The 27,603-nt window shown below is 38.8% G+C and overlaps 1 protein-coding gene across 3 annotated transcripts in view; it reads left to right on the top strand.

Annotated features, from left to right (window-relative positions):
- The window catches only part of LOC133553595 (netrin receptor UNC5C-like), a 581,431-nt gene that overhangs the window by 469,674 nt on the left and 84,154 nt on the right, over window positions 1-27,603 (top strand). For all 3 annotated transcript variants that reach the window (XM_061901982.1, XM_061901975.1, XM_061901992.1), the window contains 2 exons: window positions 5,070-5,237; window positions 5,312-5,476. In XM_061901982.1, coding sequence (XP_061757966.1) covers window positions 5,070-5,237; window positions 5,312-5,476 — 333 coding nt within the window. The remainder of the gene's footprint in view (window positions 1-5,069; window positions 5,238-5,311; window positions 5,477-27,603) is intronic.

The following is a 27,603-nucleotide window of genomic DNA, read 5'->3' as shown; positions in this document are numbered from 1 at the left end:
GTATGGCTGTTGACTATATGCCTTGCAGTTGTGTACGTGTATCAACGGAAGCCACTTACAACATGTTAATGGGCTGGCAAGCTGTCTGCACGCCCTAATTATTGTTACCTGGGTAAACATCAGTGGATATTGGCGAGAATGGTTGCGGCTACCATTATCTTCTTTGTTTTGTGAAACGGGTCAAAATGACTCTTTGAGTTGTAAAGGATGCCGATCCCTGACCTAAGTGAATGGATAGCTTGTTGTCTGTGAGCCAGGTGCAAATTCTACAGAGTTCAGCACTGAGGATTTTTTCCACCTCTGACTTGTCCTTGCCGGACACCAGCAGGGCTGAGTCATCCGCAAACCACAATTACTTAAATGTGACACATGTCAAAAAAACAGCATATGTTATGAATAATTTCGTACAAACCCCGTTTCCATATGAGTTGGGAAATTGTGTTAGATGTAAATATAAACGGAATACAATGATTTGCAAATCATTTTCAACCCATATTCTGTTGAATATGCTACAAACACATCATATTTGATTTACAAACTGATAAACATTTTTTTGTTGTTGCAAATAATCATTAACTTGAGAATTGGATGCCAGCAGCACGTGAAAAAAAGACGTTGGGAAAGGTGGCAATAAATACTGATAAAGTTGAGAAATGCTCATCAAACACTTATTTGGAACATCCCACAGGTGTGCAGGCTAATTAGGAACAGGTGGGTGCCACGATTGGGTATAACAATAGCTTCGCAACAAATTCTCAGTCTTTCACAAGAAAGGATGGGGCGAGGTACACCCCTTTGTCCACAACTGCGTGAGCAAATAGTCAAACAGTTAAAGAACAACGTTTCTCAAAGTGTAATTGCAAGAAATTTAGGGATTTCAACATCCACGGTCCGTAATATCATCAAAAGTTTCAGAGAATCTGGAGAAATCACTCTACGTAAGCGGCATGGCAAAAACCAACATTGAATGACCATGACCTTTGATCCCTCAGACAGCACTGTATCAAAAACCGACATAAATCTCTATAGGATATCACCACATGGGCTAAGTAGCACTTCAGAAAACCACTGTCACTAAATACAGTTTGTCGCTACATCTGTAAGTGCAAGTTAAAGCTCTACTATGCAAAACGAAAGCCATTTATCAACAACATCCAGAAACGCCGCCAGCTCCTCTGGGTCCGAGATCATCTAAGATGGACTGATGCAAATTGGAAAAGTTTTCTGTGGCCTGACGAGTCCACATTTCAAATTGTTTTTGGAAATATGCCATATCGTGTCCTCCGGACCAAAGGGGAAGCGAACCATCATTGTATTCCGTTTGTATTTACATCAAACACAATTTCCCAACTCATATGGAAACAGGGTTTGTAGAACAAAAGACAAATGGGGCAAACTTGTTCTAGCTTTAAAATATGTCTCCCTCCCAATGGTAAAAATAGCAGTTTTGTTTTTTCACCAGTAAAATGTACAGAACGAGCAGAATTTACACTTACCCAATGGCATTTGATATCAAGATATCATCAATAATAATGTTGATGCAGAGAAAAAATTTATTTTCTGTGTTTTCCAAGCAAAATGATTGGATGAACCGATGCTATTTGATGAAATAATAGTCGTATTGTTGGTTTGTAATAATAAAAGTTAGAAGCTAGTTCAGGACCCTGTAACAATAACTCTGCTCAGCCAAGCCAGCTCCCATCTGCCACTTCAAATTAGCTCTGCTTTGGTGCCAACTCTGGCCCTCATTGTGATGCCCAGCAAAGGCCTCACCTCAATTAAGACCCACCAATTGCGCCCTCCATTAAAAATCTCAACGCTCTGGCCACAGGAATGAGTTGTGCGAGCATATGGCCGCGCGGCAGCTGTGACTTAACGACGACAACAAAACAACTTGCTTTCTATATCGGTGCACTGCAAAAAGTCAGTGTTCAAAAGCAAGAAAAAAAACAACAAAAATGAGGGGTATTTTACTTGGACTAAGCAAAATTATCTACCAATAGAACAAGAAAATGTGGCTTGTCAAAACATTCCAAAACAAGTCAAATTAGCTAACTTCAATGAGGCCCAAAATACCTTAAAATAAGTATATTCTCACTAATAACAAGTGCACTTTTCTTGGTAGAAAAAAAAAGAGACCTTTTTGCTTAATATGTTGAAAAATACATGCACCTGGGGATAGGTTTATTGGCAACACTAAAAATTGGCCCCTCGTGTGTGAATGTGAGTGTGAATGTTGTTTGTCTATCTGTATTGGCCCTGCGACGAGGTGGCGACTTGTCCAGGGTGTGCTCTGCCTTCCGCCCAAATGCAGCTGCGATAGGCTCCAGCACCCCCCGCGACCCCTTCTTGTAGCAGCAAAAATCCTCTGTATATTCAGCTTCAAAAAATAAAGTTGTGAATCTTCATTTGTTCAAAAATAGTCGTCTTCGTTGTTTGTTACTAAGACTAAAAAACACACCGGTGTTTGTTTCTGGATGTAGATACACACATCCACCTACCGCCCGAATGCAGCTGAGATAGGCTCCAGCGACCCCCCGCGATCCCTAAAGGGACAAGCGGATGGATGGATGTTGAAAAATATTCTTAAATCAAGTAAATGCTAGTGCCATTATCTTGACATAATGATAAGGCAACCGCTTGTTACTCTCAGGGTCTCCTCGCCTCTCCCTGGTCCTGCATTCTGTTTTTTTTCTGGGGTTTTTTTTATCAAATGGGAGGAGGAACCAATACAGGCACCCCACACAAACAAACATTGTGTTTTCCTCAAGTGTAACGGCAAATATACCCACTGAGCGCTTCCATCACAAATAACTGAATGTGTTTCCGCACGCGTGTGTGGATGTGCGCTGGCTACAGACAGCCAGAGATGGAGTGGTTTGACACTGATGTATCCTTACAGAAATAGATTGTTCAATCTGCGGTTCAATCTCCTTGGCTCCCCCAAGGCCTCGGCTGACACTGTTGACAAGGTGAAAAAGTTGCAGGGGGGGTAAACAGTGGCTCACAGGGGGGGATAAAACATAGAAGGAGATGGCGAAGACTCAGGTGAGAGAGGAGATTTAAATACAAACCCCGTTTCCATATGAGTTGGGAAATTGTGTTAGATGTAAATATAAACAGAATACAATAATTTGCAAATCCTTTTCCAACCCATATTTAGTTGAATGCACTACAAAGACAAGATATTTAATGTTAAATAAATAAATTATAAATGGGTTGTACTTGTATAGCGCTTTTCTACCTTCAAGGTACTCAAAGCGCTTTGACACAACTTCCACATTTACCCATTCACACACACATTCACACACTGATGGAGGGAGCTGCCATGCAAGGCGCCAACCAGCACCCATCAGGAGCAAGGGTGAAGTGTCTTGCTCAGGACACAACGGACGTGACGAGGTTGGTTCTAGGTGGGATTTGAACCAGTGACCCTCGGGTTGCGCACGGCCACTCTCCCACTGCGCCACGCCGTCCCTATAATAAAGTTCCAACTCATACTTTTTTTTTTTTTTTTTTTGCAAATAAGAATTAACTTAGATTTTCATGGCTGCAACACGTGCCAAAGTAGTTGGGAACGGGCATGCTCACCACTGTGTTACATCACCGTTTCTTTTACCAACACTCAATAAACGTTTGGGAACTGAGGAAACTAATTGTTGAAGCTTTGAAAGTGGAATTCTTTCCCATTCTTGTTTTATGTAGAGTTTCAGTCGTTCAACAGTCCGGGGTCTCCGCTGTCGTATTTTACGTTTCATAATGCTCCATACATTTTCGATGGGAGACAGGTGTGGACTGCAGGCGGGCCAGGAAAGTACCCGCACTCTTTTTTTATGAAGGCATGCTGTTGTAACATGTGCTGATGTGGCTTGGCATTGTCTTGATGAAATAAGCAGGGGCGTCCATGAAAAAGACGGTGCTTAGATGGCAGCATATGTTGTTCCAAAACCTGTATGTACCTTTCAGCATTAATGGTGCCTTCACAGGTGTGTCAGTTACCATTGCCTTGGGCACTAATGCACCCCCATACCATCACAGATGCTGGCTTTTGAACTTTGCGTCGATAACAATCTTGATGGTTTGCTTCCCCTTCTGTCCGGATGACACGATGTCAAACATTTCCCAAAAAATTTGAAATGTGGACTCGTCAGACCACAGAACACTTTTCCACTTTGCATCAGTCCATCTTAGATGATCTCGGGCCCAGAGAAGCCGGGGGCGTTTCTGGATGTTGTTGATAAATGGCTTTCGCTTTGCATAGTAGATCTTTAACTTGCACTAACAGATGTAGCGACAAACTGTATTTAGTGACAGTGGTTTTCTGAAGTGTTCCTGAGCCCATGTGGTGATATCCTTTAGAGATTGATATTAAAAAAAAGTGTACAGTGCCGTCTGAGGGATCAAAGGTCACGGTCATTCAATGTTGGTTTCCGGCCATGCCGCTTACATGGAGTGATTTCTCCAGATTCTCTGAACCTTTTGATGATATTATGGACTGTAGATGTTGAAATCCCAAAATGTTTTGAAAATTTGCACTTTGAGAAACGTTGTTCTTTAACTGTTTGACTATTTGCTCACGCAGTTGTGGACAAAGGGGTGTACCTCGCCCCATCTTTTGTTGTAAAAGACTGAGCATTTTCGGGAAGCTGTTTTTATACCCAATCATGGCACCCACCTGTTCCCAATTAGCCTGCACACCTGTCAGATGTTCCAAATAAGTGTTTGATGAGCATTACTCAACTATGTCAGTATTTATTTCCACCTTTCCCAACTTCTTTGTCATGTTATGCTTGCATCAAATTCTAAAGTTAATGATTATTTGCAAAAAAAAAAATGTTTATCAGTTTGAACATCACATATGTTGTCTTTGTAGCATATTCAACTGAATATGGGTTGCAAATCATTTGCAAATCATTGTATTCTGTTTATATTTACATCTAACACAATTTCCCAACTTATATGGAAACAGGGTTTGTAGATTTCAGTTTTTGCAGTGTACGAGTGGTAAAATTACAAAAAGATACAAAGTAAGATGTGTTCATTAAATCACAGAGATGTCATTTTTGCAGTCAATGGTGGATGGTCTACATGGACAGAGTGGTCTGTGTGCAACAGCCGTTGCGGACGGGGCTTCCAGAAGCGAACGCGCAGCTGCACCAATCCCGCGCCTTTGAACGGTGGGCTCCCATGTGACGGACAAGCTATACAGAAGCTGCAATGTACCACCTTATGCACAGGTGAGTTGGCACCGTTAAAAACCGCCTTGCCGTGTAGCGGCATCGGTAATATATCATCCCCCACTTCACTCTAGTGGACGGCGGGTGGACCGATTGGTCCAAGTGGTCGGCCTGCGGGACGGAATGTACCCAATGGAGGAGGAGGGAGTGCAACGACCCGGCCCCCAAAAACGGAGGGAAGGACTGCGATGGCCTCGTGCTTCAGTCTCAGAACTGTACCGACGGCCTCTGCATGCAAAGTAAGTCAATATTTCACCGCAAGCTCATAAACAAAATGCACGTTAATATTCGCTAGTGGACTCAACTGTAAGTTCTAAGTTAGAGTTTTTAGTACCTAGTCAGGTGTGGCTCCAAGTAAGCGGAACAGATACCTTTAAAGAACCAGTGCTGCTCAGTCATTGGTCAAACAAATTCCTCATTGTAACATTTAAGGGGAAACACGGCTAGAAACGACAATAATAGGCTGACCATATTCTGAAATGTGGCCAAGTGGTTAGAGTGTTCGCCCTGAGATCGGTAGGTTGTGAGTTCAAACCCCGTCCGAGTCATACCAAAGACTATAAAAATGGGACTCATTACCTCCCTGCTTGGCACTCAGCATCAAGGGTTGGAATTGGGGGTTAAATCACCAAAAATGATTCCCGGGCGGAGCCACCGCTGCTGCCCACTGCTCCCCTCACCTCCCAGGGGGAGATCAAGGGGATGGGTAAAATGCAGAGAATAATTTCGCCACACCAAGAGTGTGTGTGACAATCATTGGTACTTTAACTTTAACATTAAATCCCAAAAAGAGAACACATATATGCGTGGTGACTAGGTGAAAATTTGCCAATGATACTCGAACTTGCTTTTTAAATAATATATGTATTTAGATAAAGCACTTTTTTGTCCTCTGTTGACAGCAGTGTCGGCGCTAGGAATTTTCAAAATTTTTGGGGTCCCACTTTTTTGTAAGCGTTTTTGAAAAAAAAAAGATAAACATATGCATTGTCCTGTTATATCTCACATTCTATATTGTGTTTTGGAAAAATGTTGTCATAAATGTTACTTAATTAATAAAAAAAAATAATAATAATAAAAAAAGGAAAACACATTTGTATGCATATGTAAATGTATTCAGTCATTAACATTCATTCACTTTCTTCTTTCCTTCATGGATCTGAACTTTACCACTGCTGGTAGTTTTTTCTATGTTTCTATTTAATAAGTTGTAGGTGTATTTATTTCAGTATAAAAGTAAAAAAAGTGTTTTGCTTGGGTCATTAAATGATAATAATGATGTGCCATGGCATACATACAGTTAACGCTTAATTCTCTGGAGTTTACATCAATTTCAGTTTTTTTCTTATGTTGTTTTTTTTTTGTTAGTTTTTTTTCCTGCCCATTTTTGTCAAAGAAAACTGTGTTTTTAATGGCAAACACAAAATATGCAAAATATTCCACCCAAAATATTTTTCTTTTTTTTTCTTTTTCTTTTTATTGACATCCATCATCACACATTCCTATCAATTACATCATATTCACATCCATCATATATCTGTTGGCTGTCCTAAATGTCAAAATATATTTTTTTATACATCCCAACCATACTGGGTCGGATATACTGGACGTGCTGAATTTCCCCCAGGGATCAATAAAGTACTTTCTATTCTATTCTATTCTATTCTATACCACCCACCCCCCACCCCCAAAAAAGAAAGAAACAGCATAAAAAATAAAGTAGTTTCTACAAATACATCAATCAAATGAACAAAAAAGAAATAATAATACATTAATAATAATAATAATAAGAGATAAAATAAAAACATATAAAGATACATATATATATATATATATATATATATATGTGTATATATATATATATATATATATACATATATATGTGTATATATATGTGTATATGAATATATATATATATATATATATTTATGTACATAGATATATAGATATACACACACAAATGTATACATGTATACATATATACATATACACACTCATATATATATATATATATATATATATATATATATATATATATATATATATATATATATATATATATACACAAATATACACAGATACATACATACTGTAAACATACATATCTATACATACATACATACATACATACTTGTACACATATATAGGGAGTGATATTTTTTTTTAAAGCAGTACAATCACTAATTTGAAAAAATAAACTCAGGCTTATAGGGCGTGACATTATTGACCCAGTTTTCCCAGGATGAAGTACATTTCTCAAATTTATAATTAAAACTATTTTTTCAAAAGCGGAATATTTGATGTGAAGTAATCGTAACTTTGAATAGGTCAATAATTCATAATAACATTGATTTTGATTCAATATTATGTTTTGAGCAATGACAGTTTGAAAAAAAAACAGCTTTGTTTTATTAGTCAACATTGCAACTTTTTCTAAATGACATTTCACCTTTACGCTTTTTTATTTCACTTTTGTTATGTTTTTGTTTGTTTTAAAAGTATTTTTGGAATGTGCCGTGGGCCTTTAAAACATTAGCTTCCCCCCCTAACTCCGCCCACCTCAACCTCCTCATGCTCTCTCAGAGAGAGCATGTCCCAAATTCCAAGCTGCTGTTTTGAGGCATGTTAAAAAAAATGCACTTTGTGACTTCAATAATAAATATGGCAGTGCCATGTTGGCATTTTTTTTCCATAACTTGAGTTGATTTATTTTGGAAAACCTTGTTACATTGTTTAATGTATCCAGCGGGGCGTCACAACAAAATTAAATCAGTCATTCACAATGTCATCCCACAGGGTTGTGAGTTTTTCCTTGCTCTTACGTGGGCTCTGAACCAAGGATGTGTCCATGAAAGGGCATTTTATGACTTTTAAAAAAAAAATTTGATTACTTGCTATGGTATGATTTTATTATCAGAATTTTATTGCATGATTTTTCTATCCCTTTATTTTAGGTAACCAGGGACTGCAGATGGAAATTAGCTATTTAGCTATAATCTGGTACAGAACATATCTGTCTTTGAGCTTAATGTTTCTGTGTATTGTCCCTTTAAATAAAGACTACGATAAGATGTCGTTGTGGCTTGTGCAGCCCTTTGAGACACTTGTGAATTAGGGCTATATAAATAAACATTGATTAATTGATTGATTGAAAATTAGGCATAACAATGTGTTAATTCCACAACTGTATATATCGGTTATTGTTGATATCGCAATCTGTAATTAAGAGCTGGACAATATCGGAATATCGGATATCGGCAAAAAAGCCATTATCGGACATCTCTATTCTCAATCAATCAATCAATCAATCAATCAATCAATCAATCAATCAATCAATCATTCAATCGTCTGCCCGTGAACCAGCAATGTCATGATATGACGACGACTGGGGGGCAGAGGGGTGGTGGACCGGTACTTTTCAGAGGCGGTATAGTACCGAATATGATTTATTAGTATCGCGGTGATATACTAATACCGGTATACCGTACAACCGTTGTCCCTGCACTGCAAAAAGTCAGTGTTCAAGAACAAGAAAAACAAATACAAAAATGAGGGGTATTTTATTTGAACTAAGCAAAATTATCTGCTAATAGAACAAGAACATTTGGCTTGTCAAGACTTTCCAAAACAAGTAAAATGAGCTAACCTCAATGAACCCAAAAAACCTTGAAATAAGTATATTCTCACTAATAACTGTACTACTATATGAGTATGTATTTTCTATTGTTTCATTGAAAATAAAACAGCAAAAATCCATTTGGCTGTCATCTGTTTTAATATGAGAAAAGTTGAAAAAGTCGGCAAAAGTCCCAAAAATGTTCATAATGCCTACTCAGGTTAGAGTCCCACAAGTCTTGCCGCCGCCGGCCAGGATTCCCAAAACATCCAAAACGTGCCCAGCAAAGTCCCACGGGAAGGCAGGGAGAAAAGTGAAAAAAAGTCGGTAAAATGTTCAAAAATCACTCAGTGTGGGACTCCAACCTGGCTAGGTATTTTGAACATTTTTGGGACTTTTGCCAACTTTTCCAACTTTTATCCTCCCACCCCGTGGGACTCGGCTGGGTGTGTTATTGACATTTTTGGTCTCCTGGGACTTGCAGGGCCGTCGGCGGGACTTGTGGGACTGGAACCTGGGTAGGTATTTTGAAAATTTTGGGGGACTTTTGACAACTTTTGTCAATTTTCTCCCCCACTTTCCGTGGGACTTTGCTGTGAGCATTTTAGAAATGTTTTGCATCCCGGGATTTATGTGGCCGGACAGCCGCATAAATCATGGGACTGGAACCCGGGGAGGTATTTTGGACAAAATTGGGACTTTTGACCATTTTAGCGACCTTTTCTCCTCTTCATCCCTGCCTTCCTGTGCACCATTGCTGGGTGTGTTTTGGATATTTGGACAAAAATACTTTCAAGCATGTTTTATTTATTATAGGTCACACAATATCAGCAACAAGCTGTAATATCTTACTGAGATCATTCAGGACCAAAACACTTAAAACAAGTAAAACACTAACATAATATTTACTTAGTGAGAATAATTATCTTATCAGACAGAAAATAAGCAAATATCACCTTTATTTGAGATATTTCATCTTACTTAGATTTCAGTTTTTGCAATGTGCTGTACATAATGCTGTGAGCGCACTGAAAAAAAATTAAATCTAAGTAAGATTAAATATCTCAAATAAAGGTGATATTTGCTTATTTTCTATCTGATAAGATAATTCTTCTCACAAAGCAGATTTTATCCATCCATCCATTTTCTTCCACTTATCTAAGGTTGGGTTGCGGGGTCAGCAGCCTAAGCAGGGAAGCCCAGTGTCTGGGGAGAGGGAAGCAGATTTTATGTTAGAGTGTTTTACTTGTTTTAAGGGTTTTGGTCCTAAATCATTGAGTAAAACATGCTTGAAACGAGAATATCAACTGATGCAAAGCTGTGTCATTAACACTCACAAGTATAAGACTGCTTTATTAAAGTAATAATTTCTTACTTCAAGCATGAAAATAAAATCACTATCCCGAGCGCATAACCATTATGTCAAGATAGTGGCACTAGCATTTACTTAATTTAAGAATATTTTTCAACATATTGAGCAAAAAAGGGCTCCTTTTTTTCTACCAAAAAAAGTGCACTTCTTATTAGTGAGAATATACTTTATTTTAAGGTATTTTTGGGTTCATTGAGGTTTGCTAATTTTACCTGGCAGATAATTTTGCCTAGTTCGAATAAGATACCCCTAATTTTTTTCTTGTTTTTGAACACTGACTTTTTGCTGTGCATTGTGTACATGCTTAAGTACAAACATAGCACACATCGTTGTTTTATTTGCAGCATTTAGGCGTTGTCCCTATTTCTGTCATGCATCACTTTGAGACTCTTCCACTCTCACTCCCTTCTTCCGCCTCCTACCTGCCTCAGCGTCACTTTCCATCTCTGGAGGCTTCCCTCTTGCCTTCATCGCGGCTGATTCCGAACGTCGCCACCAGTTGCCTAACAATGTCAGCTTGTCCTCGAGTCAAAAGCATCCTTCTTAGTGAGAACGTAATGGCACATAATGGAGTGCATCAGCCACCAATTTAAACACAATTTGGCTCATTCCGGCTGCAGTCTGCGGTGGATTTTCAGGAGCTGCAGGGGTTTGAACAAGAGGTGCGGCTGCCTCACGAAAATACAAACCCCGTTTCCATATGAGTTGACAAATTGTTAGATGTAAATATAAACGGAATACAAGGATTTGCACATCATTTTCAACCCATATTCAGTTGAATATGCTAAAACGACAACATATTTGATGTTCAAACTGATAAACTTTTTTTTTTTGCAAATAATCCTTAAATTTAGAATTTGATCCCAGCAACATGTGACAAAGAAGTTGGGAAAGGTGGCAATAAATACTAAAAAGTTGAGGAATGCTCATCAAACACTTATTTGGAACATCCCACAGGTGTGCAGGCAAATTAGTAACAGGTGGGTGCCATGATTGGGTATAAAAACAGCTTCCCAAAAAATGTTCAGTCTTTCACAAGAAAGGATGAGGCGAGGTACACCCCTTTGTCCACAACTGCGTGAGCAAATAGTCAAGCAGTTTAAGAACAACGTTTTTTCAAAGTGCAATTGCAATAAATTTAGGGATTTCAACATCTACGGTCCATAATATCATCAAAAGGTTCAGAGAATCTGGAGAAATCACTCCACGTAAGCGGCATGGCCGGAAACCAACATTGAATGACCGTGACCTTCGATCCCTCAGACGGCACTGTATGAAAAACCAACATCAATCTCTAAAGGATATCACCACATGGGCTCAGGAACACTTCAGAAAACCACTGTCACAAAATACAGTTGGTTGCTACATCTGTAAGTGCAAGTTATAGCTCTACTATGTAAAGCAAAAAGCCATTTATCAACAACATCCACAAACGCCGCCTGCTTCTCTGGGCCCAAGATCATCTAAGATGGACTGATGCAAAGTGGAATAGTGTTCTGTGGTCTGACGAGTCCACATTTCAAAATGTTTTTGGAAATATTCGACATTGTGTCATCTGGACCAAAGGGGAAGCGAACCATTTAGACTGTTATCGACGCAAAGTTCAAAAGCCAGCATCTGTGATGGTATGGGGGTGCATTAGTGCCCAAGGCATTGGTAACATAACACATATGTGAAGGCACCATTAATGCTGAAAGGTACATACAGGTTTTGGAACAACAGATGTTGCCATCTAAGCGCCGTCTTTTTCATGGACGCCCCTGCTTATTTCAGCGTGGCTTCTTAAAAAAAGAGTGCTGGTACTTTCCTGGCCCACCTGCAGTCCAGATCTGTCTCCCATTGAAAGTGTGTAGCGCATATGAAGCGTAAAATATGACAGCTGTTGAACGACTGAAGTTGACCTACTCAGTGGCCTAGTGGTTAGAGTGTTCGCCCTGAGATGGGTAGGTCTTGAGTTCAAACCCCGGCCGGGTCATACCAAAGACTATAAAAATGGGACCCATTACCTCCCTGCTTGGCACTCAGCATTAAGGGTTGGAATTGGGGGTTAAATCCTCAAAAATGATTCCCGGGTCGGCACCGCTGCTGCCCACTGCTTCCCTCACCTCTCAGGGGGTGATCAAGGGTGATGGGTCAAACGCAGAGAATAATTTCACCACACCTAGTGTGTGTGTGACAATCATTGGTACTTTAACTTTAACTTTAACTTTAACTTTAAGCTCTACATATAACAAGAATGGGAAAGAATTCCACTTTCAGAGCTTCAACAATTAGTTTCCTCAGTTCCCAAACGTTTATTTAGTGTTGTTAAAAGAAAAAGTGATGAAACCCAGTGGTGAACATGCCCTTTCCCAACTACTTTGGCACATGTTGCAGCCATTAAATTCTAAATGAATTATTATAAAAAAAAAAAATAAACAAAGTTTATGAGTTTGAACATCAAATATATTGTCTTTGAAGTGCATTCAATTTAATATGAGTTGAAAAGGATTTGCAAATCATTGTATTCCGTTCATATTTACATCTAACACAATTTCTTAACTCATATGGAAACAGGGTTTGTAGATTGGCTTCTCCAAGGTGGAGGCAATTATATTTGTTGACTTGCAGGAGTACCTTGGTTACTCATTGTGCTGAGAGTAATTGGCAGACAGGTATTTGACGGGTGGAGAGAAAAGAGCAAAACATATTTTTAGAAACAACAGCACGCTCTCACACACTAGCAGGCCTTTGGTGCTCATGGTGTTTTTTTTCCAACCAACATCCCTTATTAGCAAGGAATCATCAGCCACCGCTTGTCATACTATGTTGCAGCCACCATTTTCTCCAGAAATGTTCCAAGTCAAGTCACACTCGCTTCATGTTCGAAAACAGCCGGACGCAGAGTCGCCTTCTTGCCTCAAAGTGCACCTGACCTTTATTCGCAGATTTCCCAGAATTCCAGGTTTTCCGGGACATTTCTCCCATTCAAAACGAATTGGCCATTTTTCAAACATTCAGCGTTTCCACATTTTCTAAACCATTCCACCTCCAACAAATTCCACCATCCTGGTAATTTAAACATTTTTTTTTCCAAGGTAGAAGAAATTCCAGGATTTTACAGAATTCCTGGTTTTCCAAAGCCCTATTTCCTACCCTTTTTTTCTGGCAAATATTCCGTCCACATTTTTCAACGCATTTCAACCGTTCCACCGTCAAAACATTATTTTTAATCAGGAAAAAAAAGAAGTTGTTTTTTGAACTGGAAAAATTCACAGTTTTCCCGAAATTCCAGGAATTACATAATGCCAATTCTCAATTTAACATGCTCCTACTTCAACATTTCTCGGCCGATTAGAAAAATTCCAACACCAACCATTTCAACTCATTCAGACCATTCAAGTTTCTCACCATGTCAAAAAAAATTCCGCTTTTACCGAAATTCCCAAATTTTTGAGAAATTCCCCTTGAAATCAATGGGACATATTTCAACGTTCCACAACTTCAACATTTTTCATCCGATTCAAAATGTTCCAACTTCAAAATAATCAGTCGCTTTCTTGCCTTTAAGTGCATGTGACCTTCATTCCCAGATTTCCCCATTCAAAACGAATTGGCCATTTTTCAAACTTTCAGCATTTTCACGTTGTTCAAACCATTCCAACCATTCCACCTCCAACAAATTCCATCATCCTGGTAATTTAAAAAAAAAATTTCCAAGGTAAAAGAAATTCCAGGATTTTCCAGAATTCCTGGTTTTCCAAAGCCCTATTTCCTACCCTTTTTTCTGGCGACTACTCCCTCCACATTTTTCAACGCATTTCAACGGTTCCACAGTCAAAACATTCCTTTTAATCAGGACAAAAAACAAAGTTGTTTTTTGAACTGGAAAAAATCATGGTTTTCCCGAAATTTCGGGAAAAATTGAATTTTTCTGGAAAATGGTAAAAAAAACAAAAAACATGAATGGTCTGAATGAGTTGAAATGGTTGGTGTTGGAATTTTTCAAATCCGCTGACAAATGTTGAAGTTGAATTGAGAAACGGTATTACAGAATTCCTGGAATTTTGGTAAAAATTCCAGGAATTCCAGGAAAAAAACAACTTTTGTTTTTTTGTCCTGATTAAAAGGAATGTTTTGATTGTGCAACGGTTGAAATGCGTTGAAAAATGTGGAAGGAGTAGTCGCCAGAAAAAAGGGTAGGAAATAGGGCTTTGGAAAACCAGGAATTGTGGAAAATTCTGGAATTTTTTTTTCATTGCAAAAAAAATAGTTTAAATTACCAGGATGGTGGAATTTGTTGAAGGTGGAATGTTTTAAAATGTTTGAAAAATGTGTAAATGGTGAAAGTTTGAAAAATGGCTAATTCATTTTGAATGGGAGAAATGTCCCAGAAAACCTGGAATTCTGGAAAATCTGGGAATTTTTGGAATGTGTCAAGATAAAAGCCCACGATTGAAGATAGAACGGTTTGAATCAGATGAAAAATCTGTAAGTTGTGGAAATTTGAATAATGTCCCATTGATTTCAATGGGAATTTCCCAAAAATTTGGGAATTTTGGGAAAAGCGGAATATTTTATGGAAAATGATTAAAAATAAACAAAAAAAACATGAATGGTCTGAATGAGTTGAAATGGTTGGTGTTGGAATTTTTCAAATCGGCCGAGAAACGATGTAGTTGAATTGAGAAATAGTATTACGGAATTCCTGGAATTTCGGGGAAACTGGGAATTTTTCCAGTTAAAAAATAACTTTTTTTTTTGTCCTGATTAAAAGGAACGTTTTGATTGTGGAACGGTTGAAATGCATTGAAAAATGTGGACGGAGTAGTCGCCAGACAAAAGGGTAGGAAATAGGGCTTTGGAAAACCAAGAATTCTGGAAAATCCTGTAATTTATTAATCTTGGAAAAAAAATAGTTTAGATTACCAGGATGGTGGAATTTGTTGAAGGTGGAATTTTTTGAAATGTTTGAAAAATGTGGAAATGGTGAAAGTTTGAAAAATAGCTAATTCATTTTGAATGGGATAAATGCCCCGGAAAACCTGGAATTCTGGGAATTTTCGGAATTTGTCTAGATAAAAGTCTGCAACTCTCGAATAGGCTGAACAGTTTGAAGATAGAACGGTTTGAATCGGATGAAAAATGTGGAAGTTGTGGAACTTTGAATAATGTCCCATTGATTTCAATGGGAATTTCCCCAAATTTGGGAATTTTGGGAAAAGCGGAATATTTTTGGAAAATGGTGAAAAAAAAATAAAAAAAAATTATTGGTCTGAATGAGTTGAAATGGTTGGAGTTGGAATTTTTCAAATTGGCCGAGAAATGTTGTAGTTGAATTGAGAAATGGTTTTACGGAATTCCTGGAATTTCGGGAAAACCGGGAATTTTTCCAGTTAAAAAAACAACTTTGTTTTTTTGTCTTGATTAAAAGGAATTTTTTGATTGTGGAACGGTTGAAATGCGTTGAAAAATGTCGGCGGAGTTGTCGCCAGAAAAAAAGGTATGAAATAGGGCTTTGGAAAACCAGGAATTCTGGAAAATCCTGGAATTTTTTTTTTTACTTGGAAAAAAAGAGTTTAAATTACCAGGATGGTAGAATTTGTTGAAGGTGGAATGTTTTGAAATGTTTGAAAAATGTGTAAATGGTGAAAGTTTGAAAAATGGCTGATTCATTTTGAATGGGAGAAATGTCCCAGAAAATCTGGAATTCTGGAAAATCTGGGAATTTTTGGAATGTGTCAAGATAAAAACCTACAATTCCCGAATAGTAGGGGTGTAATGGTACGTGTATTTGTATTGAACCGTTTCGGTGCGGGGGCTTCGGTTCGGTTCGGAGTGTTTCGAACGAGTTCCACACGGACATATTAAGTAGCGCACCGCACATTGTGTAAACAATGCACACCGAGGCACCATTAAATGAATAACGTGGACCCCGACTTATAAACAGGTTGAAAATCTTATTCGGGTGTTACCATTTAGTGGTCAACTGTACGGAATATGTACTGTACTGTGCAATCTACTAATAAAAGTTTCAATCAATAAAAAAAAAAACAACAACATGCTAGCAGCGACCGCGGGCTACGATAGACTGACCATATCCCCTCTTTTCACCGGATATGTCCGCTTTCGCGGGGCTGTACAGGTGGAGTTTCTTAAATGCCTCAAATGTCTGAGATTTTAAGTTAGGATTGCGTGTATTTTCAAAGTACGTTCAGGGTTAAGAAGGGGTTAAAAAAAAAAAGTGTGCGCAGGGAACATTCATGAGGGAGGGGGAAAGAGAGAGCGAGCGAGTTATGATAAATGCGCATTTGTCGCCAGGCTCTGCTTTTTACCCATAGATTTCAGATTGTATTATTTATTATCTATAGCAGGGGTGTCAAAAGTGTGCCCCAAAAGCCATTTACGGCCCACAGATAATGTTTTAAAGGCCCGCGGCACATTCTAAAAATACTATTAAAATAAACAAAAACAAATAAAAGTGAAAGGTTTCACGGTGGAAGAGGGGTTAGTGCGTCCTGCAGTCTTGGGTTCAATCCCAGGCTCGGGATCTTTCTGTGTGGAGTTTGCATGTTCTCCCCGTGAATGTGTGGGTTCCCTCCGGGTACTCCGGCTTCCTCCCACTTCCAAAGACATGCACCTGGGGATAGGTTGATTGGCAACACTAAATTGGCCCTAGTGTGTGAATGTGAGTGTGAATGTTGTCTGTCTATCTGTGTTGGCCCTGCGATGAGGTAGCGACTTGTCCAGGGTGTACACCGCCTTACGCCCAATTGTAGCTGAGATAGGTGCCAGCGCCTCCCGCGACCCCAAAAGGGAATAAGCGGTAGAAAATGGATGGATGGAAATAAAAGTGAAATACAAAAGCTTAAAGGCTAAATGTAATTTAGAAAAAGTTGCAACGTTGACTAATAAAACAAAGCTGTTTTTTTTCTTTTTTCTTTTGCTCAAAACATAATACTGAATCAAAATCAATGTTATTATGATTTATTGACCTATACAAGTTTCCAATTACTTCACATCAAATATTCCACAAAGAAAAATATTTTTGGTGGAAGATTTAGCAAATTTGTTAAATAAATACCCCACTTTGAAAAAATTAGTTTAGATTACCAGGATGGTGGAAATTGTTGAAGGTGGAATTTTTGGAAATGTTTGAAAAATGTGGAAATGGTGGAAGTTTGAAAAATAGCTAATTAATTTTGAATGGGATACATTTCCCGGAAAACCTGGAATTCTGGTAATTTTTGAATTTGTCTAAATAAAAGACTGCAACTCTCAAATAGGGTGAACAGTTTGGAGATAGAACGGTTTGAATCGAATGAAAAATGTGGAAGTTGTGGAACTTTAAATAATGTCCCATTGATTTCAATGGGAATTTCCCAAAATTTGTGAATTTCGGGAAAAGCGGAATATTTTTGGAAAATGGTAAAAAACAACAACAAAAAAACTTGAATGGACTGAACGAGATGAAATGGTTGGTGTTGGAATTTTTGAAATCGGCCGAGAAATGTTGAAGTTGAATTGAGAAATGAGATTACGGAATCCCTGGAATTTCGGGAAAACCGAGAATGTTTCCAGTTCAAACAACAATTTTGGTTTTTGTCCTGATTAAAAGGAATGTTGTGACAGTTGAACGGTTGAAATACGTTGAAAAATGTGGAAGGAATATTCACCAGAAAAGAGGGTAGGAAAAAGGGCTTTGGAAAACCAGGAGTTCTGGAAAATCCTGTTGTTGTTTTTTTACTTGGAAAAAAGAGTTTAAATTACCAGGATGGTGGAATTTGTTGATGGTGGGATGTTTTAAAATATTTAAAAAATGTGTAAGTGGTGAAAGTTTGAAAAATTGCTGATTCATTTTGAATGGGAGAAATGTCCCGGAAAACCTGGAATTCTGGGAAATCTGGGAATATTTGGAATTTGTCAAAACAAAAGCCCGCGATTCCCGAATAGGCAGAACCGTTTAAATTTGGAACGGTCTGAATCGGATGAAAAATGTGTAAGTTGTGGAACTTTGAATAATGTACCATTGATTTGAATGGGAGTTTCCCAAAACTTGGGAATTTCCAGAAAAGCGGAATATCTTTTGGAAAATGGTAAAAGCAACAAAAAAAAACCTTGAATGGTCTGAATGAGTTGAAATGGTTTGTGTTGGAATTTTTCAAATCGACCGAGAAATGTTGAAGTTGAATTGAAAAATGGTATTACGGAATTCCTGGAATTTCGGGAAAAACGGGAATTTTTCCAGTTCAAAAAACAACTTTTTTTTTGTCTTGAATTAAAAGGAATGTTTTGATTGTGGAACGGTTGAAATGCGTTTAAAAATGTGGAAGGAGTTATCACGAGAAAAAAGGGTAGGAAATAGGGCTTTGGAAAACCAGGAATTTTGGAAAATCCTGGAATTTTTTATTACCTTGGAAAAAAGTGTTTAAATTACCAGAATGATGGAATTTGTTGAAGGTAGAATGGTTGGAATTGTTTAAAAAATGTGCAAGGGCTGAAAGTTTGAAAAATGGCCAATTCATTTTGAATGGGAGAAATGTCCCGGAATCCCTGGAATTCTGGAAAATCTGGAAATTTTTGGAATTTGTCAAAACAAAAGCCCGAGATTACCGAACAGGCTGAACAGTTTGAAATTGGAACGGTTTGAATCGGACGAAAAATGTGGAAGGTAGAGCGTGCCAAAATCTGGAGAAGAAGAAGTTGAAGTTGAATAAATAGATGGATCGAGTTTGATATTATTATGAAAACACTTTTGCGCAAGAAAAGCCCCTTTCCGCACAAAGTGCCTTACTTTTAATAGACACCTCATACTCTCTGCAGTTGACTAAATAATTGCTCCAGAGCCAATATGTGAGGAAATATAATAATTCATGTTAATCGTTAAACCCATTTTAGGCCGTGACAAAGTTTGCAAAAGCCTTGCAATGTCGGCTCTAAAATGCAACATGAAAGTGGTCCTGGCTGGTCCATCAATTAGAGCATAACAGACCATCGGAGCAGGTGTTCCAGGGGAACCGCGGGAATAACAGAGCTTAAAGTCGGCTTCCTGCGAGGCAGTGTGCCATCGTCCACTACACTGAAGCCTGTGATATCCACCATTATTTATTGTTGCTTTAACGTTGACCTAAAGGGAGCCAAGTGAGCTTTTGTGATTCGATTCAGAGGGAAGGGATTTTAATATTGACAGTTTTTTACAATGTATGCTCTAGGATTGCACGGTATGCCGGTACTGGTATCCTCAAAAGGCTTAGTGGCCACATGGGTGGACGGCACCTTTTAGCTCTTATTTCCAAAAATGGTGTACTCTACTGAATTGGGGTCTTATGGCCACTTATGTGGACACATATACTGCCATCTGGTGGTGTCAGAAGAGTGTAACATAAAATAGTATTTGGGGGGAAAAAAAATGTGTAAAAATAAGAATCAGCATGTCACTAAACATGAAGTAATATAATAATAATATTAATAGATTTTATTTGTAAAAAAAAACACACACTTTATGTTGAGCAAACAACCTCAAAGTGTCAGTGTAAAAAAAATGTAATAATAATAATGAAAAGACAATAAAAATAAAGAAAATATTAAATTAGAAACAGCCCAGTGGCTATAGCCAGCATGCATATCTATAAAGAGGCTTTAAAAAAAAAAAGAAGGGTTTTAAGCCTTTTTTAAAAACATCCACAGTCTGAGGTGCCCTCAGGTGGTCAGGGAGAGTGTTGCACAGACTGGGAGCAGCGGAGCAGAAAGCCTGGTCTCCCATAGTACGTAGCTTTGTCCTTGGAGGTCGGAGGAGGTTAGCCTGTTTGGAGCGGAGGTGTCGTGTGGAGGCTTTGGGGGTGAGCAGTTCTTTGAGGTAGACGGGTGGGGGCATTTCCATGGAGGCATTGGTGAGTTAGTAGGGAGACTTTGAATTCAATCCTGAGTGAAACAGGAAGTCAGTGAAGGGATTTGAGAGTTGGTGTCCATAAGTACATTTCTGTACTTATGGACTAAGTACATCATATCAAAAGATGATTCTTAGTTTTTATTCTAATTATCTAATATATGTTCGATCCACTATGGACTGGACACAAGGGGGGTCATCCACATCTGCGGTTCTCTCCAAGGTTTCTCATAGTCATTCACATCGACATCCCACTGGGTTGTGAGTTTTTCCTTGCCCTTATGTGGGCTCTGACCCGAGGATGTCGTTGTGGCTTGTGCAGCCCTTTGAGGCACTTGTGATTAAGGGCTATATAATTAAGGATTGACTGATTGATTGATTGATAATTAGGCTCCAATAAGCCCAAATAGCAAAGACAAATAAAAAAAGCATGTAAAAAAAAAAAAAAACAGCTTGGGCCTTAAGAGGGTATAGTAAAGCGATACAAATGATCATTTTCGGTACTATGCCGCCTCTGAAAGATATCGGTCCACCACCCCCCAACTAACCCCCCCGTAGTCGTCACGTCGTGTCATTATTGGTTTACAAGCCGAGGAGCATGTTCGGCAGCGCACGATCACGCAGTACTTACAAACAGACACAGTGTGTAGACAGAAAAGGGAGAACGGACACATTTTGGCTTAAAACCTAATGATAAAGGTGAAGTTATATCACTGAAACGCCCTCAGGAAGAGGTTCTTTAAGACATGGCTAGCTAGCTCGCGGCTAACATCCAGCCCCAGTCGGCAGTGTTTTAGCTACTTCTAAATCACTAATCCTCGCATCCATAGCGACGAATAAAGTACATTTTTTACAAGTATCCTTCCTGCAGGACGAGGAATAGCTAAACATGCTTCACTACACACCGTAGCTCGCCGGCGTCAAAATGTAAACAAACGCCTTTGGTGGATCTACACCTTGAATCCACTGTAATGATACCAAGTACAGGTGCGTATCAAGTGGGTATATGATTGCATCAATATTTTTTGGCATCACAACATCTTTAGTTTTTTTTATTTATATTATGTTTATAAACTCAGGATATACATCCCTGGACACATGAGGACTTTCAAAATGACCAATGTATGATCCTATAACAATTTTATATCGGATTGATACCTAAATTTGTGGTATAATCCAGAACTAATGTAAAGCATCCAAACAACAGAATAATAAGGGATAATAATTACATTTTAACAGAAGTGTAGATAGAACATGTTAAAAGAGAAAGTAAGCGGATATTAACCGTAAATGTACAAGTAGATTGATAATTCATTTTCTACCACTTGTCCTTAATAATTTTGACAAAATAATAAAATGGAAAATGACACAATATGTTACCGCATATGTCAGCAGCTAAATTAGGAGCCTTTATTTGTTTACTTACTAATAAAAGACAAGTTGTCCCGTATGTTCACTATTTTATTTAAGGACAAACTTGCAATAATAAACATATGTTTAATGTACCCTAAGATTTTTTGTTAAAATAACGCCGATAATGCCATTTTTTGTGGGCCCCTTTATTTAGAAAAGTATCAAAAAGTACCGAAAAGTATCAAAATAATTGGTATCGGGACAACACCAGTATGCTCTCTCCTGCATGTAGTGTATTATCTACTTTGCTTAGGAAGTACAATTGTGAGGTACTGCGATGAGATCTGACCTCAAGCCTGCAGGATTATAGATTCCGGCTCAATTTCCCTCAATTGAACGACTCTCCACGCTCAGGAGCTTCCTGTGTAAACTACTTCCTGTAGCGTTAACAGGAAGCCATAAAAGGTGTACGTCTCCAGTAAATCAATTCTGACGATTGGTCACAAAAGGGCCTGGTAGCCTTTTTAAAGCTGTATTACCAATAACCTTACTATGACCACGCGTTGATTATAACAGATGAAATAAAAACACATCTGAGAAGGACAATTATAATTAAAGATGTCCGATAATGGCTTTTTTGCCGATATCTGATATTCCCATATTGCCCAACTCTTAATTACCGATTCAGATATCAACAGATACCCATTTATACAGTCGTGGAATTAACACGTTATTATGCCTAATTTTGTTGTGATGCCCCGCTGGATGCAATAAACAATGTAACAAAGATTTCCAAAATAAATCAACTCAAGTTATGGAAAAAAAAATGCCAAAATGGCACTGCCATATTTATTATTGAAGTCACAAAGTGCATTTTTTTTTTAACATGCCTCAAAACAGCAGCTTGGAATTTAGGACGTGGTATCCCTGAGAGAGCGGGGGGCGTATATTGTAGCGTCCTAGAAGAGTTAGTGCTGCAAGGCGTTCTGGGTATTTGTTCCGTTGTGTGTGTGTGTGTGTGTATATATATATATATATATATATATATATATATATATATATATATATACATTTCCTACCGCTTATTCGCTTTTGGGGTCGCGGGGGGTGCTGGCGCCTATCTCAGCTACAATCAGGCGGAAGGTGGTGTACACCCTGGACAAGTCACCACCTCATCGCATATATATATATATATATATATATATATATATATATATATATATATATTTTTTTTTTTTTTTTCAATCTACCAAAACAATACACAACAATACCATAACAATGCAATCCAATTCCAAACCCGACCCAGTGACACTCACAACAGCAATAAACAGAGCAATTGGGAGGGCACACAAACACGACACAGAAAAATCCAAGAGTAATGTATATTAGAATATGTCAATATATAATATACTATTATATTAATATAAATATTAATATAAATAGTATAATTATATAAATAATATATTATAAATAGAATATTATCAACAACAGTATCAATATTAGTAACAATTTCAACATAGCAGTGAATAAAAAATCCCTCATTGACATTATAATTTATATAAAACAATAAATTAAAATAATAAAATAAAAATGAACAATAGTATCACAGTGCCTTACACTTGCATCGCATCTCATAAACTTGACAACACACTGTGTCCAATGTTTTCACAAAGATAAAAATCAGTCATATATTTGGTTCATTTAATAGTTGAAACAAATGTAATTGTATATTGTAGCGTCCTGGAAGAGTCAGTGCTGCAAGGGGGGTATTTGTTCTGTTGTGTTTATGTTGTCTTACGGTGCAGATGTTCTCCCGAAATGTGTTTGTCATTCTTGTTTGGTATGGGTTTACACATATTTGTAACCGCGTTAAAATTGTTTATACGGCCACCCTCACTGTGTCCTGTATGGCTGTTGACCAAGTATGCCTTGCATTTGCTTGTGTGAGTGAAAAGCCGTAGATGTTATGTTATGTGACTTGAAGGTTTATTGACGCTCTGTACTTTTCCCTATTTAAAAAGTCATGAATTTTACTTTTTGAAACCGATACCGATAATTTCCGATATCACATCTGAAAGCATTTTTTGGCCGACATTATCCCTAATTATAATTATGCACCTTTTTTTTTTTTTTAATCAGTTTTGTCAGTCAAAAGTAAAAATCTGATTTGTATCATTCCTTTGAAAACAAAAGCAGCGCCTCTTCTTTTAAACCCAGGCTTTAATTTGCATAAAAGTAGCGCCAATCACGGACCCAACAAAAAAAAGGAAAAATAATCACCTATATCGCATTGTTTGATTTTCAAGCGTTTCAAATCCCGGCATTGTTCCCCTTCGCCTGCTTTTTCTCTTTCATCCCTAAAGCTTATTATCCTTCCATTTGGCTTTCACTTAATCAATCGCACTTCATTTGACTTCGCCTTGTTTCCCGTGTTTGCGTCGACAATTGTGTCGTAATTGGAGCGCCGTGTGTTTCCGTCACGCCGTGTTAACATTTGGCGTCATCAGCCAGTCGGCCGTTAAATCAGTTTAGCATTTTGGAAGATGCGGAAATGATTAGGAAAAACAGCGTATTTAATGCAAGATCAAATGCATTTGGAATGAAATACACTGCAGAAAAAAATTCCAAGTAAGATGAAATATTTCAAATAAGGGTGATATTTACTTATTTTCTGTCTGATAAGTCTTCTGATTAAGCAGATTTTATGTTAGAGTGTTTTGCTTGTTTTAAGGGTTTTGGTCCTAAATTATCTCAATAAGATATTTGTCATGTCTGTTGATCATGTTTTTGTTTGGCCATGTACTGTTTGTTTTTTGGACTCTCTTTAGTTCCTGGTTGTGCACTCTTGCTTGTTTTGTTTCCATGACTACTCATTAGATGCACCTGTCTCACGTTTTGCACTCGTGCACCTGCCACTAATCAGGTCGGTGTTATTTAAGCTTGCAGTTGCCAGGCAGTCGGCCTGGCGACATTACCCCCTAGAAGCCCATGCTATCTGATATCCTTACTACTCATGCCATTGCATACTTGCCAACCCCCTAAGATTTGGCGGGAGACTCCTGAAATTCAGCGCCTCGCCGGAAAACCGCCCGGGACAAATTTTATCCCGAACATCTCTCGAAATTCAGGCGGAGCTGGAGGCCACGCCCCCTCCAGCTCCATGCGGACCTGAGTGATGTGTCGACAGCCTGTTTTCAAGTCCGCTTTCCCACAATATAAACAGAGTGCCTGCCCAATGGCGTTAAAGCTGTAGAATGATCGAGGGCGAGTTCTTGGTTTCTTAATGTGGGTTTAATGTTAGGCAGTCTCATTAACGTCCTCCCAGCGCGGCAACAACACACAACAACAGCAGGCACGTTTCCGTCTACCGTAAAGCAGTTAGTCGGCCGTAAACAGCAATGTTGTGACACTCTTAAACAGGACGATACTGCCATCTACTGTGCATGCATATGTGACAATAACATCTCCGGCTTTTAGAGCAGTGGTTCTCAACCTTTTTTCAGTGATGTACCCCCTGTGAACATTTCTTTAATTCAAATACCCCCTAATCAGAGCAAAGCATTTTTGGTTGAAAAAAAAAAGATAAAGAAGTAAAATAAAGCACTATATCATTAGTTTCTGATTTATTAAATTGTATAACAGTGTAAAATATATCTCATTTGTAGTGGTCTTTCTTGAAATATTTGGAAAAAAAGATAAAAAAAATAACTAAAAACTTGTTGAAAAATAAACAAGTGATTCAATTATAAATAAAGATTTCTACACATATTGCGATGAGGTGGAAACTTAGGAAATGGATGAATGGATAGCTGTAAATATACTCATCCCCTCTTAACCACGCCCCCAACAACGCCCTGCCTCCAACCATGCCCCTCGCCCAACCCCGACCACGCCACCCTCACCCCACCTCCTGAAATCGGAGGTCTTAAGGTTGGCAAGTATACCATTGTCATGTTTGCTCTCCGCCTTTCTGCGCGCCTTTAGTTTTGTACCTTTTCCATCCATCCATTTTTTACCGCTTATTCCCTTTTTTGGGGTCGCGGGGGGCGCTGGCACCAATCTCAGCTACAATCAGACGGAAGGCGGCGTACACCCTGGACAAGTCGCCACCTCATCGCAGTTTTGTACCTTTTGTTAAAGTTAAAATAAAATCATGTATTTACCTCCAAGCTGCGATCCAACTTTACTTGCATCTCGGGAAAACAATCACCCCAAAGTCCACGCCCTGACAATATTACAGCTTGTTGCTGAGATTTGATGACCTATATCAGGGGTCGGCAACTTTTACCACTCAAAGAGCCATTTTGACCCGTTTCACAAATCAAAGAAGACAAAGGGAGCCGCAATCATTCTCGCGAATATCTGCTGGTGGTCACCCATATAACAGTAATAAGGGCGTGCCATGAAGCCATTGCCTTTGACGCCATCTAAAACATGTACAGACAGCTTGCCAGTACAGTGACATGTTGCATGTGGCTTCCGCAGATACACGTACACGACTGCAAGGCATACTGGGTGGCACAGAGTACACTCAAGGTTGTGGTATAAACAATTTTAACACTCTTACTAATATGCACCACACTGTGAACCCACGCCAAACAAGAATGACAAACACATTTCGGGAGAACATCCACACTGTAACACAACATAAACACATCAGAAGAAATACCCAGAATCCCATGCATCTCTTCCGGGCTACATTATACACCGCCCTGCCCCACCCCATTATACACATTTCTGGAGAACATCCGCACTGTAACACATTATAAACGCAACATTAAAATTACCCAGAATGCAATGCATCCATGACTCTTTCAGGCTATATTATACACCCTGCTAGCACCAAACACCCCCCCCCCCCTTTCCGTGCGTCGGTTGAGGTGGGCGGGGTGTGTAATATAGTCAGGAATAGTCATGGATGCAAAGGATTCTGGGTATTTGTTGTGTTGTGTTTATGTTGTGTTACTGTGAGGATGTTCTCCCGAAACGTGTTTGTCATTCTTGTTTGGTGTGGGTTCACAGTGTGGTGCATATTAGTAAGAGTGTTAAAGTTATTTATACCACAATCCTTCAGTGTACTCTGTGTCACCCAGTATGCCCTGCAGTCGTGTACGTGTATCTGCGGAAGCCACATACAAGACTGGCAAGATGTCTGTACATGTTGTAGAAAGCGTTAAAGGCAATGGCTTCATGGCATGCCCTTATTACTGTTATATGGGTGACCACCTGCAGATATTCGCGAGAATGATTGTCTTCTTTATTTTGTGAAACACGTCAAAATGTAGAGGGTGCTAAAAGTAAAACCATCACGGCATGCCCTCAATATTGTTGTCCGAGTGAAAATCGAAGAATGTTGACCCCGGGTGATGTCCGGAAAAGGCTCCGAGATAATTGGGGGGGTCAGCGATTGTGCAGCTGAGCCACATCAGAGTGGCCAAAGAGCCACATGCGGCTCCGGAGCCATGGGTTGCCGACCCCTGACCTATATTGAGTAAAACATGCTTAAAACTAGAATATCAACACTTGCAAAGCTTTGTCATCAACACTCACTAGGTAGATGTCCGATAATATCGGACTCCCGATATTATCGGCCAATAAATGCTTTAAAACGTGATATCGGAAATTATCGGTATCGGTTTCAAAAAGTAAAATCTATGACTTTTACAAACGCACCTGTACGGAGTGGTACACGGCTGTAGGGAAAAGTACACTGAGCGCAGCATCAAGTCCTCTTTACCTCAGGGAGGCTAGGAAACAAACACAAAAGGTGAGGGATTACGGGACTAAGGAAAGACAACGTACCAGGACTGACAAGGTGAAACAGGCGCCTGCACGTGGGAGATACAGGACACAATAACCGGAGAGGCTAAGCTGACAGTGACGTGCCTAAATACTGGTGTGCTTATTACGAGCAGGTGTGCCTTAAGGTCCGCCCCTCGCCGAGGACGAATCACTAAAAGCACAGGTGCAGACAAAAGGAGAAGGAAGGAAAGTCCTAAAAACACAACAACCCACACCGTAACATAATATAAACACAACAAAACATATACCCAGAAACCCTAGCAGCACTAACTCCTCCGGGACGCTACAATATACACCCCACGCTACTTTTTTTTTTTACCAAGAAAAGTGCACTTGTTATTAGTGAGAATATACTTAT

Source organism: Nerophis ophidion, linkage group LG01 (genome assembly GCF_033978795.1).
Source record: "Nerophis ophidion isolate RoL-2023_Sa linkage group LG01, RoL_Noph_v1.0, whole genome shotgun sequence".
In the NCBI taxonomy this organism is placed as follows: domain Eukaryota; kingdom Metazoa; phylum Chordata; class Actinopteri; order Syngnathiformes; family Syngnathidae; genus Nerophis; species Nerophis ophidion.
Note: the sequence above shows the minus strand (reverse complement) of the source record. Positions and strands in the feature narration are given on the sequence as shown.